General features: G+C 33.3%; 1 protein-coding gene across 1 annotated transcript in view; it reads left to right on the top strand.

Moving 5' to 3' along the window:
* ATAD2B (ATPase family AAA domain containing 2B) overlaps nt 1-15,825 on the top strand; it is a 167,568-nt gene that overhangs the window by 72,484 nt on the left and 79,259 nt on the right. The window contains exons 14-17 of the mRNA XM_061168830.1: nt 1,832-1,991; nt 6,924-7,014; nt 12,469-12,780; nt 15,113-15,248. Of these exons, the coding sequence (XP_061024813.1) occupies nt 1,832-1,991; nt 6,924-7,014; nt 12,469-12,780; nt 15,113-15,248 (699 nt within the window). The remainder of the gene's footprint in view (nt 1-1,831; nt 1,992-6,923; nt 7,015-12,468; nt 12,781-15,112; nt 15,249-15,825) is intronic.

Raw genomic sequence — 15,825 nt, 5'->3', positions numbered from 1 at the left:
AGTCCAACTTGTATATTTGGCAAATTAAACTTGACATTATCGTTTAAAAAAAAAAAAAAAAAAACTAACAGAAAGCTACTATTGCTATATTAGACAAAACAGACTAAGACAGAAAGCATTATTATACATAAAAAGAGGATCAATTTATAATAATAAAATCTTCAATTTATTGAAAGATGTAATAGTTTAAAATTTATAATTCCCTAATTACTACATTTCAAACTGTATAAAACAAAAATTGACAGAACTGCAAAGAGTCAAATTGATAATCATTGTGAGAGATATCATGTACCTCTCAGTAATTAATAGACCAAATGACCATAAAATAAATTCTCTACAGATTATTTGAACAACTATATTATATGAATCTGATCTTATGGGCATACTTATCTAAGGCAAATATAGAATGAACACTGTTTTCAAACAAACACAGCATTTATAAAAATTGGCCATATATTGTGCCTTAAATCACAACTAATTTCCAAAGTTTAGTAATATACAAAATATAAGAAACAAATGACAGGGCTTCCCTGGTGGCACAGTGGTTGAGAGTCTGCCTGCCAGTGCAGGGGACGTGGGTTTGAGCCCTGGTCTGGGAAGATCCCACATGCCGCGGAGCAGCTGGGCCCGTGAGCCACACTGCTGAGCCTGCGCGTCTGGAGCCTGTGCTCCGCAACAAGAGAGGCCGTGATAGTGAGAGGCCCGCGCACCGCGATGAAGAGTGGCCCCCGCTTGCCCCAACTAGAGAAAGCCCTCGCACAGAAACGAAGACCCAACACAGCCAAAAAATAAAAAATAAAAAAAAGTAAATTTAGAAAGAAAAAAAAGAAATGACAAAAAGATAAGCAGAGAATTTTGTTTTTTATCAAGAACTATTGTTCTAACGCTAAGTAATCTATGGTATTAGTAAAATAAAAAATTATAGCTAACTATATATGAACTGTAAACAGAGATATGCAGAAATCAGGAAATTAGAAAGTCGCTTCTTTGAAAAAAATAAAATTGACCAACCTGTTGCATAATTGGCCATGATAAAAAAAGACACTGATAAAGCAATATTTAGGAATACAAAATATGATGTTATTTTAGATTCTGTAAACATTAAAGGTTAAGAGGATGAAGGCCTAAGCTTAAGAGGTAAAAGTATAAAACTTTTAGGAAAAAACCTATGGGAACATCTTCATGACCTGTATAAATGTTCACAGCTTTTTTGGTAATAGCCAAAAACTGGAAACAGTCTAAATGTCCATCAACATGTGAATCAACAAATTGGGATCCATCCATAAAATGGAATATTGCTTAGCAATGAAAAGGAATAAACTATTGTTAAACCAACAATGTGGTGAATTTCAAAGTAATCATGCTGAGGGAAAGAATCCAGAAAAAAAAAGTACTTACTGTGTGATCCCATGTATATAAAATTTTAGGTAATGCAAGCTAATCTATAGTGACGACTCAGATCAGTGGTTGCCAGGGGATTGGGTCAAAGAAGAGCAGTGGGGAATGGATTTTGAAGGGCATGAAGAAGAGCATGATGGATATTACTTTTTTTCATTATGGTGATAGTTTCACATACTTCAAAACTTAGCAATTTGTATACTTTAAATATATTCAGTGTATTGTATGTCAGTTATATCTGCAGAAGACTTAAACCTGTTTAGAGTAATATGAGAAAGTTAAATGGAACTTAGTTTTACTTATGAACATGGATATAAAAATCCATTTTTTTAGTCTTTAAGACTGATAAAAGTTAGTATAAGCAGCAATTTTTGCAACTTTTTCTTTCTTCCCTTTTTAAAATTTAAAATTTTGTCTGAAAATTTTGTTACAGCTCTATAGTGTCAACCCTCCTTGCTCTTATGGATGGATTAGACAATAGGGGCGAAATTGTTGTTATTGGTGCTACAAATAGACTTGATTCTATAGATCCTGCTCTCAGGAGACCTGGTCGTTTTGACAGAGAATTTCTTTTCAACCTTCCTGATCAAAAGGTAAGAGTTTTTGATATATTAAGATTTATTTGTGACTTAATTATGAAATATATATATATGTATACATATACTTTGAAAGTGGTATTTTATGAGTGGTCATTTTCAAAATTTTGTGCTTGTTGGATATCTTAGTTACTACTTAAAAAATTCTTGTAATTATTGAATAATTTAATCTTTTTTGTTAACAATTATCAGAAAGTTTATGATTTTTAGGAAGTAAGGGTATGATTTTTAGGTTACTGTAGATGCTTACTTACTCTTTTCTTTAGTTCTCCACATTGTATTAATTATCTTGTATGACAGGTTATATGTCTCTTGTTTGCCAAAGTAGCTTTGTTCCCATAAAAATAACGTTTTTAGAGTAACGGTGGCTTTATGAATAAGAGCCCAATATGCAAATTCTCATAGAAGTGGCTGTAACATCTTAATTAATTAAAAGCAGCAAACGCTATTCATTATAGTGTAGTTTGTTTTTTTTTTAATTAATTTATTTATTTTTGGCTGCCTTGGGTCTTCGTTGCTGCACACGAGCCTTCTCTAGTTGTCCCAAGTGGGGGCTACTCTGTGTTGCAGTGCGCGGGCTTCTCATTGCGGTGGCTTCTCTTGTTGCGGAGCATGGGCTCTAGGCACGCGGGCTTCAGTAGGTGTAGCACGCAGGCTCAGTAGCTGTGCCTTGCGGGCTCTAGAGCACAGGCTCAGTAGTTGTGGCGCATGGGCTTAGTTGCTCCACGGCATGTGGGATCTTCCCGGACCAGGGCTTGAACCCGTGTCCCCTGAATTGGCAGGCGGATTCTTAACCACTGCGCCACCAGGGAAGCCCTATAGAGTAGTTTTAAAAAGAACATGATAAAAAAAAAACATAGTTAAAACAGGGCAATGTGTAGTCATTGACTATGTAAAATGTTATTTAATATGTTATACAAAGTTCTTTTTTCTTATTTTTTACTTGGCAATTTTTTGGTTAGTCTTTGACCAGTTTAATCATTGACTGTCATCTTCACTGCACATTTATATTTGAGAGGGAGGGACATATTCAGAGAAGATTCTGTATTTGACAATGCTTTGCATGTATTAAACATATCAAGCCTAATTAGAACCTTTATAACACATACCTATATAAATATAACCAAAAGAGAGCAGAGAAGATACTACATATGAATATATATATTTATACACACACACACACACACACACATGAGCACTTGCTGTTATATGGCTTTGATTTTGGATCTCTGTAAAATGCCTCATTTATGTACATAGATGTGAGAAGCTTAGTGATTAGTACAGTACAGTAGACTATAGGGAAATGAAGGCAATGGCTCTGCTGTATAGAGCAGTCTGTGTAGAGCAGTCTCTACCTCAGTTCGACAGCCTGAACAACCACTATATCTGTCTCAGTTTTGGATTGACGATCCAACTTATAGGCTTTTTTTGGGCACCAAGTTTGTTTAGCTTTGTCAGGATAGGAAACATAGTGTATACAGCATCATTTTTGTTACCCAAGTGAGCTTCTAGGGCTGTACCAGTGCATAGAGGTACGCTTAGTTATAGGAGACAAGACTGAAGTAGTCTACTTCAGCATGGGGAAGCATCAGCTATCTCGTTAGGGACATCTTACAACAGTTCAAGCACATCTTTTAGGCTCTACCAGTAGATGGGGAGTGTGCTTATTAGCTCTAAGAGGCACAGCCAGTGTTCATTTCGGCACAGGAAAGCCATTACCTTGATTTTCCAATTCTCTTCTGTATTGTCCTAGTCATGTAGGCCTCAAAGTCCATATGCCAACCATAGTCCTCACAATTCAGGTATAGTCCACACAAATCAGAGATTTAACAGTAAACAAGGTCTAGAACAGTACTGTCCAGTTGAATTTTCTGTGACGATGGAAATGTTCTGTGGCTTACTATATTGTATAAGTATGGATCTTGAGCATAGTTTTCCATGTTAATTTTAACTTTCTAAGTTTCAAGAAAACGGTGCTTGAGACCTAAACCTAAGATCATTTTTCTTGGCCTGGGTCTGTGGAAAAAGCCTAGACTGGCTGTTCACCTTTTTTTCCTTAGGTAATATTTAAGGTCATGAGACTAGATGATACAATTCCTCTGTCTTAAGAAGCAGTCAGTAAGGTAAGAGGAAAACTAGGAGAGTGGGATTCTGGAAGCCAAGTGAAGAAACTATATCAATGGGGAAGGTATAATTAACTGTGTCAGATGTTGCTAAATTAAATCACATGACAGAAGATTGGCGATCGTATTTAGCATTATGTAGGTCATTGGTGAAACCTGATGGGAACAATTTCAATTAGTGGTAGGTGCAAAAAACTTGACTCGAATATGGTTAGTTTAAGAGAATGGGAGGGGAGGAATTGGAGACAGTGAATGGAGATAAATTTTTCAAAGTGTTTTGCTGTAATAAGAAGCAAAGGATTGAGGTGAGATGTTGAGCAAATTGGGGACAAGAGAAGGTGTTTTGTTATTTTTAAGATGGGAGAAATATCCAGTAGGGAAGGAAATTTTGGTGGTGAAATTGAGAAAGGAGAATTATCTTCTTGCCTTGATAGGCGAGGAGGGGGATTGGATTTAATATATGAGTGATGAGAATGACTTTATTTTTAATTTAAAAAAAATTTATTTATTTATTTGTCTGCGCTGGGTCTTAGTTGCGGCATGTGGGATCTAGTTCCCTGACCAGGGATCAAACCTGGGCCCCCTGCCCTGGGAGCGTGGAGTCTTAGACACTGGACCACCAGGGAAGTCCCGAGAATGACTATAGATAGGAATTTGATAGTTCATCTATTATAATAGGGAGAAGACAGAATATTGCGGGTACACATGCTGACAGGTGGGCAGAGTTGGTATGGGGTATCTTTGGAAGTTTTCTTCTGATTGCTTCAGTTTTCTCAGTGGATTAGGAAGCAAGTTCTGAACGAGAGGCTGAGCATGAAGACAGAGAAGCTATGAACTAGTCTGCTGGAAGATAGCCTCATGAATAGAATAAAGAAGGGTTAAGGGCAGTCATAAGGCTCCATTTGGGTCGTTAATTTAAATTGATACCAGTCAGTGTCTAATATTAGCATGCAGTTTGAGAAGTGGAATATCATGACTCTTGCTATTTGAGCAAGTGAAAGTAAAAAACAACAAAAAAAGTAAAAGTAAGTCTTGGTGCCAGATTTTAATAATTTTGTTAACTCTTTATTACCATAAAATAGCACGTACCTTCTTTATGCAGTAATGCTTAATTTCTTTTGTTTATCATCATCAGCAGTATGATTATTGTTATAAATGTTATGTGTATATTCATGAATCCTAAAGAATGAGTGACCTGAGTTTGCCTTTGACTCTTAATAATAGAGGAAGCTACTTTCTATTAGGAGAAACCATATGATTTACTCTTCTATATGCCATATAGAGTAAAGCATAATGAAACATTTCTTGATTTAAATAATTTCTACTATTTCTTGTTTTTATGATAAAGAAAGGAGACTCTTTATATAGAAAAAGAGAAAGACACTTAAATGTCTCAGAGACCTGACAATAACTTTTGACTTTAGGTAATTAATTTCATTTCCTCTAAATCTTTACTTATTTTGTAAAATGAAGGGATACGGATAGATCTTTTTTGAGATATCTTCCAGCTTAGATTTTTTTTTTTTTTTTGCCGTGTTTCTGATTCTCTAAGGGTCTTGAATGAGTGGCGCCCCTTCTGCTAATGAAGTCTATATAGATTCTTAATGTCATCTTCTAGACTATATAAGCTCTCAGAATGATATTTTTTTTGGGCCTTGATTTTATATTTTTTTAGTATCTGTCCAGGCAGATATTTCAAGTCGAAAGAAAATATTTGTTACGTCATTGATTTATTTTTGGTAGCTGAACGCCTAACTTAGAACTTGGAATTGAAGCAATAGCTATTGATTCCAGATTTTGTCAACTTTTTGAGCAAGGTTTATCTTGACAACTTTCAAGTTCTTTTTGTTTTGGTGCTAGACCCCAAATTCCTCACCAAGACAATAATATTGTCATCTTGGTTATAATTTGCTTTTTCATAGTCTCAAGAAACTCAAGTAGCAGTGTTGAGGAAACAAGTATACTCAATTTTAGAAAGCATTGTTTTTCCCCTGAAAGAAGGCAAATGTGAAAAAAAAATTCTGATGTGACTTTTCAGGTGATTATGGACTCATACTTCAGTGTTTCTTTTTTACTGTGGGAGAAAAAGAAATTTCATTTAATTTGGAACCAAGATGTTAAAATTTTGATTGTGCTATACAGTTAGATTTAAGGTAAAGAATGCTATTTTGAAAGAAAAAAATCAAGGTAAAATTGTTTAGACCTTTGTTTTACAGTGAATTCAATTAATATTTATGGAGATTACCTTGTTATATATTAAATATGAAAACATTAACTTACAAGATGATAATGTTTATTATATTTCTTTACTTAACTGAAAACTTCTTCAACTTAAAACTTTAATGACACTTTATGCATTATTAGAACCAAAAGGCCTGTGAAATCTAAATATAAGATTTGTTTAAAAGTTATGATTATTATAACACATTAAAGTTTTTTTGTTTACATGTTTTCAAATGGTTAAAATGACGTGGAGGAAAGTGAAATTTAGTTTTGAGTTCTAGTCCTATATCAGTCACGTAGTCAAATGTGCCGCTAGTCAAGTTCCTTTACCTCTCAGGATGTTAATTATCTTAGTTTGTGAAACAAAGATCTCTGCTACATAGCTCACAGGGTTATTATGGGAATCAGAGTTGATGCGGATGCCAAGCTGTTTATGTTTCTTTTAAAATAAACAGTTGCTTTTCTGGGATATGGTTAGTTGATAAATTTGTTCCATCTAATACATTTTGGGGTTGATGATATTTTATTTATTTGTACTTTTTTCCTTAGGCAAGATTTTATTTATCTGTACTTTTCTTCTTAGGCAAGAAAACACATTTTACAGATCCATACCAGGGACTGGAATCCAAAATTGTCAGATGCTTTTTTAGGTGAATTGGCTGAAAAATGTGTTGGTGAGTGCTACTGTTTGAATCTTTTGATTGTCATTGTTTGTTCTGATCAGCCTCCCTTTCCTCTTATGTTTGGAATGTGAATGAGTATAGTTGTGTTTTTGTGCAATAGATGGCTTTGCCTTTAAATGTAAATATTATTTTAAACATTTCACTTGAAGTTTGAACACTTCTAAATTAGAATTTTAGCTGCCATTAGGTGTTTTGATTATCAAAGCTCAGTGGTCATATGCCTTTCATTGAGTGCTGGATTTCCAGTATTACTACAGTGTCTCCTTTTAGGAATTGTTCCCTTTCAGAAGTTTTACTAAGAAAAATAAGCTTAAATGAGAGGTGAAGGTCCATGTATAGGGCAGGACTGTAGTCTTTTACTTCACAGATTACATGAGGGACTCATCCTCATGCCGGTGGTTTAGAAAGAAGTTGAGTGAGAGGAGTCTTCAAAGAAAATACTTAATGACATCTGCTAGTATTTCCCCAAATGTAAAACTCTCCAAGTTAATGTTAAGTTATGCACAAAGTAGAAGATCTCCTACAGAGTGAACGAACACTACTGTCCTAAAAGGATACGGTGAGAGTGTTTTATGTACATACATGATCATACATAGGAGATGGAATTCAGAGGTTTTAGAATTCAGGGTTTTGGCTCTAATTAGGTCTGAAATAAAAATGAATGTGGTATTAAGCAACTGAATATACACACAGGTATTTTTCCTTCATTCTTTTTCTGTCTTTTGTCTATTTTCCTCTCATTCTCTCAAAAATATAAATTAAAAAATCTCTCCATGAAATTTTTTTAAGCATTATGAAGAAGTCTCCCTAATAAGTCCACTAACAATCAGCAGTCTACTTGGGAAAACTTTAAAGTTACCAAAACCAAAAAGAACAACTTAGTTAAAAAATCATTGTGGTCCACCATCAAATAATTAAAACTTAAATAGAACATTAGTCCATTCAGTTAGCTACATCCGAATTATCCTCTTCATCCACAGGGACCTCCATCTCCGAAGCAGCATACCTCAGCTTTTGAACCACAAAGACCTCGACATCTTCTGGTGAGGAGAAAACGTAAATCTCTCCAGCACTACTCCAGTTTAAGCTTTGCCTGGTATAAGAGAGCATGCGCCAAACCCATTTCATGTAAATTTGGCTTGACCTTTGCAAAGCCTTGTGCTGCTTTATGGGAGAGGGTGGTATTTGGTACAAAATCCAGTCTTTGCCCTTTTTGAAATTTGACCCCTTTTATTTCCTGTTACTTTTATGATATTACTGTGTTAGAGTACAGATCAGAATGGGAAATATTTGTAGATTCGTCTGTGAATTTGTCACAGAATGATCCTTAACTGAAATAAGCAGAAGTCTTCAAATAATTTTGGAAATTCCCTAAGAGTAATTTTAAAATTACTTTTTTACCCTATCTACCATCTGAAATATTATATACTCTAATTCTTCATCCTAAATATTAGACTCTCAGTTTCCTTTTTCATTTCGAAAGGCCACTCCTTCTCATTTTACCAAGTTATTTATTTTAGCTTTTAGTCAGTTTCTTAAGTTAAAAAAATTTTAAGACATACTTTTTTATAGGACTGAAAAACTTCTCTTGCCTTTTTTGGGGGTGGCGTTGCTGGTTTAGAATCTGCTTATATATACTCTGTTTTCTTCCTGGAGAGTGACATAAAAATCCATTATAATTAACTGACTTCTGATTTTGATTGTGACATTTATTTCTTTTAAGAAACCAGTTCACATTTAAAAAAAAAAAAAAAAGAAAAAAGAAAATGCAGGTCTTCAAACAGGAACGAAATAGCAATAAATTTTTAATTCATTATGAGCTTAGCACTTACGTATCCCAAAGATGTTTTAACATGTATGGGTTCAGTTGAATGAAATTTATGCCTAACAAAAGAGTATGCAGTCTTAATGAACGACTGCAAAGATAGTTGACCTCTTGTTAGAGGTTATGGATTTGGTAACTTTTACCTTGAAATGAATTCCCAAGTATTTGGAGGTTTGCATGCATAATAGGTGTGATTTTTAGTAGTCTTCAAATAATTTGGTATCCAGAACATGTGCACAAATAGTAGGAGCTTAAGGTTAATGAAGAACTTCAATCCAATCATATTTCTCTATTCATTTTCACTAAGAGGGCCAAAACAATGAAAGGGTATCTGTCAATGTGGCATCTTAGCTTGTGGACCTTCATTATTTGGTATTTTACTTAAAAAGTAACTTCATAAAATTTTATTACCTTTCTCTAGTTTATAACCTCTTTGAATAGCTTGTATTTTCATTCTTTCAGACAAATTTCCATCTTAATAGCAGTATTCAGGAATGCGTTTTCTTTGGTATCTAGCTATGTGTGTTCATCAGACTATTAGAGTTGTAATGGTAGAACTAGTATAGTTATGGAATTCTTATGGAAGGGATATTGATATTTAACATCAACTTTTAACTCTCAAAAGGCTGTATTTCAGTATTTCTAGAATAGTCATATCGTCTATTTTTCTAAACCAGGACCCTTTTGAGAGTGAAAAAATACGCTGTTAATTATGACAAGGCAAATGGCCTAAACCAGGACATGTGGTCACCCTTAATATAACCTATTTAGCCATGGTTATGATGTACCTTTAATTCTGTTTTAGAGTCTAGTAAGGAAAGTGTATTATTATTAATTCAGTAGTTCTCAATTTTTTTGTATATCAGAATCACTTGTAAAGTTTTCTCAAAATACACATTTATGATATTAAACCACCACTTAGTGATTCTGATGCACTAAGTTTGTTGGGAATCTATTTTTGACTCATTTTCATTGTTTATTCGGATGACTAGTCAAGGTTGACAACCACAGATATAAACTAGTAATTCTCATTCACAAACAAATGTAAAGAAGATAAGTCCTATCATTTATAGTCTGTTGGTTATGATAATCCATGAGAAAATTTACTTCTTTATTTTTTTCAAGGATTAGTTTATAACTAATGATGAAATTCAAACTTTCAAGCAAAAATAGGATTTTTTTAAAAACAAAAAAGGGATTATAAGCTACACAGCAGTTCTCATAGGGCGTTCTATGACTTATATTTGTCATTGTGAGCTGACAGGTTGCCAGCACTTAAAAGATTTTAGCGATGAGATTGGTGATGATATTAACAAATGTGATTTTTTGATATTGTTAATAAAATGTGTCAATATACAAAACATCTATTTAACTCAGTGAAGAAAATTTACTTCTTTAAATGGAATCTATTATTGTTGATAAGCTTTAAAATTATCTTTAATAAATTACGAAAAATGAACAATACATTGCTATTTATATTATTATGTCAAACATAAATGTTATGGGCAGCATTTACTACATAAAATACCTTTTAGTGGCTTTTTTCTGTTCTGCATTGTTTTTGAACGTTTTTTCTTTTTTAATTTAGGTTTTTGCACTTAAAAATAGGGTCATATAGTATGTTCACTAAGTGTATATACTTTTAAAGAAGAAAAAGAAATGTGGTTTATATTTTTTTGAAGACAGTAGTTTATTCTTTACTTCCTCTGAAATGGATTATTTAGTTAACTGTTTATAACTGAGATGGTGTTCTACAGTTATTTTGTTGAACTAATGTAACAGATATGTATGGAATAGGAAAAGATACTTTTTGTCAGGTTCATTCATTGAGAAATAGAAAATAAAATGAGAGACATGGTAAACTTGGTTATTCTGAAGAATTATTTGGGAGATTGATTGCTGTCATGGGGCAGTGTTAATGCTTAATTTGCTTATAGTTTTCTGAATTAAATTCTCATAGGTCATATTAAGTTTTCCCCTACCTCTGAAAAAATGTTTATGAATATAGTGCTTCATAATTTTCATTGAAATTTTTAGTTACAGTAAGTTGGTTTAATAATAAAAGAATTTAGATTTCTTAGAAAAAGAAAAGCCTAGTAGATATGATTCATCCCCCTCTTTTTTGTAATACATGGTAACCTAATAGTTTTACATTTCCAAACTATAACCTTGGAGTTACTCTTTTCTTTTTTCATTCATTCTTTCACTCAAGAAATATTTTTTGGATATCTACTGAATGCCAGGCCAGGCATTGTTCTTGGTAGTTGAGATACATTTAGCGAACAAAACAAACAAATACCCCTATTCTTACAGAGGTCACATTCTAGTTGGGGAAGGCAGACAGTAAACATAATAGGTAAATGATAAGGTGGTAAGTGCTGTGGAAAAAGGAGAGCAGGGTGAGGAGTTTTCTGTTATGTGTAGGACTTGATTAACATGATCATTTGCCCTACTGAGGGATATAGGGATAGAATTTATTATAGATGTGTGAGTCAGTTTGATTTATATGGTTTTGTTCCTTAATGTTCTTTTTCTGCCAGTTAGTCTGGTACTATTTCTTCTCTGCTCGTAGTTTTCCTATCTAATCACCATTTTAATTTGAGTATTTAAGTGTTCTACAAGGTCATTGTGAGATATAAAAAGATAAATAAACCTGATACCACTCTTTGAAGAGCTTAGGGACTAATGTTCTGTAACTAGTTCGAGTGGTTCCCCCTGCTGGCATAACTGATAAAGGTGGCCAAATGCAGATTTAATTGGCGATATAAAAAAACACCATGACTAGTTTGAGGTTTTCTTCCCATTTGTGGTAAAGACCTAACAGTTCATATGTTTTTCTATGTATTTGTCGCTCAAATGAATAAAATGATTTCAGAGCACTGGTGGCTTGATCTGTTGTTTAACTGCACGATCAGTTAAATATGGGTAATGGATGATACCTCATATCTCCGTAGCCCTTTGAACTAGATTATCAATCATTTTAAACTAAATATATATATAAAAAGGAAGATAATATAGAAATTTAATGGATTCTCATTCCCTGTAATACCTTTGGAACTATCAGAGATGATCATAACTTTAAAGTATAGTTTTGGGGGTAATAAGATATTAACCTGCTTGTGGGTTGCACTCAGAGTTAGTAGCAGAATAGCTCTGATTTTGAAGTTTCCGCTTATGTATACTACTTTGTACTGCTCCATTATATGTGTTTGGAAATTAGTAATATTAGGAAAATTTATAGAAAACTGTAATGTCATCAGGACTAAACTAATGATTGGAAATGTTGATGAAGGATTGATATAAAACTATTTTTTTTAAAACCTTTCCTGAAGAAAGATGTACATTATAATCAGTGGTTTTGGCACAAAATATATGACTTGTTTTCTTTTAATATCATTAGTTCATGTGTTTGTTAATTAAAATATTCAAAACATTTTTAGTCTTAATGAGTAAACAGTTTTATTAGGTGACTTTAAATGGTCATTTTTCATTTTGCTAGTGAAATTGCACATGATTGATTTAGTATTTTATTTTAGATAAAGATGTGCATATTTGCAAAATAGAGTTGATACTTGGAAAAATGGACTTACCTTTGTTATCCTTTTCCTTTTGTGCATTAGGCTATTGCGGAGCTGATATCAAGGCCCTGTGCACTGAAGCTGCCCTGATTGCCCTGCGGAGGCGTTACCCCCAGATATATGCTAGCAGTCATAAACTGCAGCTAGATGTTTCCTCAATAGTGCTCAACGCCCAAGATTTTTACCACGCAATGCAGAATATTGTGCCTGCTTCCCAGCGTGCTGTCATGTCTTCGGGACATGCACTATCCCCCATCATAAGACCACTGCTGGAAAGAAGCTTCAACAACATCCTAGCAGTCTTGCAAAAAGTGTTTCCTCATGCTGAAATTAGCCAGAGTGACAAGAAAGAAGGTAGTATAAATTACCTTTTCATATTGTTAAAATGAAACAAGTACAGGCATAAGTAAATAAATTCTGAGTTTTCTTGTAAGGTTATTTATGTGTTACTCTTTTGTATTTGCCACGAATATAGGAAATGTATCCATTTCCTTGGCCACTGTATATTCTAGGCCTAGCATGTTGTCTAGCACACAGTAGTTGCCTAGTCAGTGTCCGTAAAAAGAGTGAATGGATGTTTGTTCTGTTTGTTCACTCTTAGGGCATTCTGACTATCTTAATGTGGGAGTGTTACCATCTTTAGAAAAGTTGGCTATGATAGTATTGGCTTACATTTCTTTTATTATTATAAAGCCCTTACATAAATTGTCATTTATTAATCCTCATAACAATCCTGGGGGTAGGTACTCTTACTCTATCAAAAATGAAGATGTTCACTTATATAGGGTCACTCAGTAAGTTCTAGGTCTTGCTCAAACCCAGGGAGCCTGACTCCAGAGCCCATGCTCTTAACCATGTTGCTCTAATGTCCCTCTGGATTCAACTCATCATACTGTTGTTATTGGCACAGCACTCTGCAGTGTGCTGCGCTAATGGAGTGTAAATTACTAGTAGGGCAGTAAATTAGAACCTGATTATAGAAGGTCTTGAGTTCTGGCCTCAAGATTGTAGTTTGGATTTGAGATAAAAACAGAAAGCTACTTTTAAAAATGTTACTCATATACAGGAAAACTCTAGGTTCCTGTGCTAATCAAAGTAAAAGCCCGTGAACTTAGGAGAGACAGTAATTAAAAAAAATTATCCTAATTTTCTTTGTTTAACATGTAGTCTGCACTGTATAAAAAATTGTCCAATGAATTATGTTAATGGTAAAACTGTTATATATAGTAGAAATCATCGATATTCAATGAATTTTGCTGGTCATATATATATTTTCCAGAAACTTTTTTTTAGGGTAGATTCTCATGAAATATCACATCGATTACTTGATTTCTTAAATTTGTCACATGAGGAGGAGAACAAATATTATGTATGAGCCAGCTACTCTGCCATGCATTGTACATTTCTTATCTCTGATTTTCAAAACTGAGGATATGTATCTTTTCCCAAATTTTTTTAATTTTTAAAAGACTATGTCACCTTTAGAAGGTCATAAAAATCTTACCTTCTCTTCTGAGAGACTGTAACTTCTTTACTTGCATTTGAGAATTTTTTTATGGCATTATTATCTGTGTTTTCTTACCATTTTTTCCCCGTAAGTATAAAGTATGCTTTAGTTTCATTTTTTTTCTTCACATACCAGTGGAGGAAAGAAACCAAATTTTCTTTGATTATTAATAAGTGTTTTTTAGTTATTTAGAGATATTATTCTGGATTGTTTTGGTCTTTAATATTTTTCTTAGACAAGTATCCTTTCCTTATATATGAAATTACCAATCACATGGTACTCAATTATTTTCTGATTAACTTTTACAATATTAGTTGTATTAACTACTTGGCTTTTAAAAGCCATTGAAATCTGTGTCTGCCAGCACAATTCAGTATCTCATTTTAGAAAGCATGCCTCTTTTTTTTCTTTGTTTTTTTGGGGAAGGGTATGATTTCTGTCAATCTTAATTTCCTCCCATTTCTCCTACACATGTAGCATTGCTTTTTATTGAATGAATTGACGCTTTTGTTAAGTATGTATGAATTACGGCTATTAATACTTTAGGTTGTAGTCCAGATAAATTTTTAAGTATGGCACTTTCAATAGGAATTTTAGTTCCCATTAGTCCATCGAACAATAACTTAAGACCCAATGTTACTTGAATGAGTACATTTTTTAAGATTGGTTTTTTTCCCACTGAATTCCCGAGTCCCTTCTTAACTAAGACTAGATTTTCCTTGAAATATGTGTGTGTGTGCCATGTGAAAAAATAAAGGTCAATTTGTTCCTTGTTGCTTTTGTAAGAACTGGGCCATACCTCAATTACTCTATTAATTAAACCATCTTATTTATATTAAATGTACTGGTTTTGGTCAAATTAACTTAGAAATTTTTAGTAAGTAGGTGAGTATTTTATGAGAGTGCCATTTCTTTTCCACAGTTCTTGTAGTCTCCCAAAATGCATCTCATAACACTTAAGTAGTCTGTAAAGGTGAAAGAATTACATTGGTTCCATTTATAAATTATTCAGAATACTGTAGTTTGTCAATTTCCCTGGACAATCTGTGTTATTTGATGGATAACTTATTAGTTTTTGCCACTTGATTTTTAAACCAATTTTTCTTAGCTTTGGTAGGGCACTAATATTAAATGACTTTTTAAGCCTCATAATCTTTGTGATTTTTTTTTTAAAAACAGATATAGAAACTCTGATTTTAGGTGATAGTGAAGATGAGAATGCTTTATCAATTTTCGAGACCAGTTGTCACTCAGGATCACCAAAGAAACAGTCATCAGCTGCTGCTGTACATAAACCTTACCTTCATTTTACAATGTAAGCAATTTATATCACTGATTTCAATTTATATTGAAATTTCTTTCAATTTAGAGTGATTTTTACTACTTTATAGTTAGAACTACAGTATATTTTTACTTTTGGTTGTAACCTGGAGGACTTTGTTTTTCTGTTGTTTGGACACAATTCTGGAAAACTTTACTGTGTCTATGTTTTTGTGTGGTAATAAATTAGTTTATTGGTCAACTCAAGATAGTTTTTCCTAAAATGATTGTGGGATTTTTTTTTTTTTTTTAAAGTAGGGTAGAAGGAAGGGTTGCCTTCAGAAAGTAAACCCATGTCCCCAATTTTATTGCTTGTTATTTGAACTAAAGTGGACAGAAATGAAATATTTACCATGATCTAGAATATTTTGATTGTAATAAGTTTCATATGATAATTCAGGACTCTAAGGGTACTAAAGAGGTTTTGAATTAGAAATTGCTCAGTAACTAAACAAATAACTTTCTGATTCTCCAAAACCTCATTAGTTTACACTTTCCTAATTTAGATTTTATGTTTTTTCTATTTATATTTACCTTTGTCTATATTAAAGCAGCTTTTGCTGTGCACTTCA

Source organism: Eubalaena glacialis, chromosome 14, assembly GCF_028564815.1.
Source record: "Eubalaena glacialis isolate mEubGla1 chromosome 14, mEubGla1.1.hap2.+ XY, whole genome shotgun sequence".
In the NCBI taxonomy this organism is placed as follows: domain Eukaryota; kingdom Metazoa; phylum Chordata; class Mammalia; order Artiodactyla; family Balaenidae; genus Eubalaena; species Eubalaena glacialis.
Note: the sequence above shows the minus strand (reverse complement) of the source record. Positions and strands in the feature narration are given on the sequence as shown.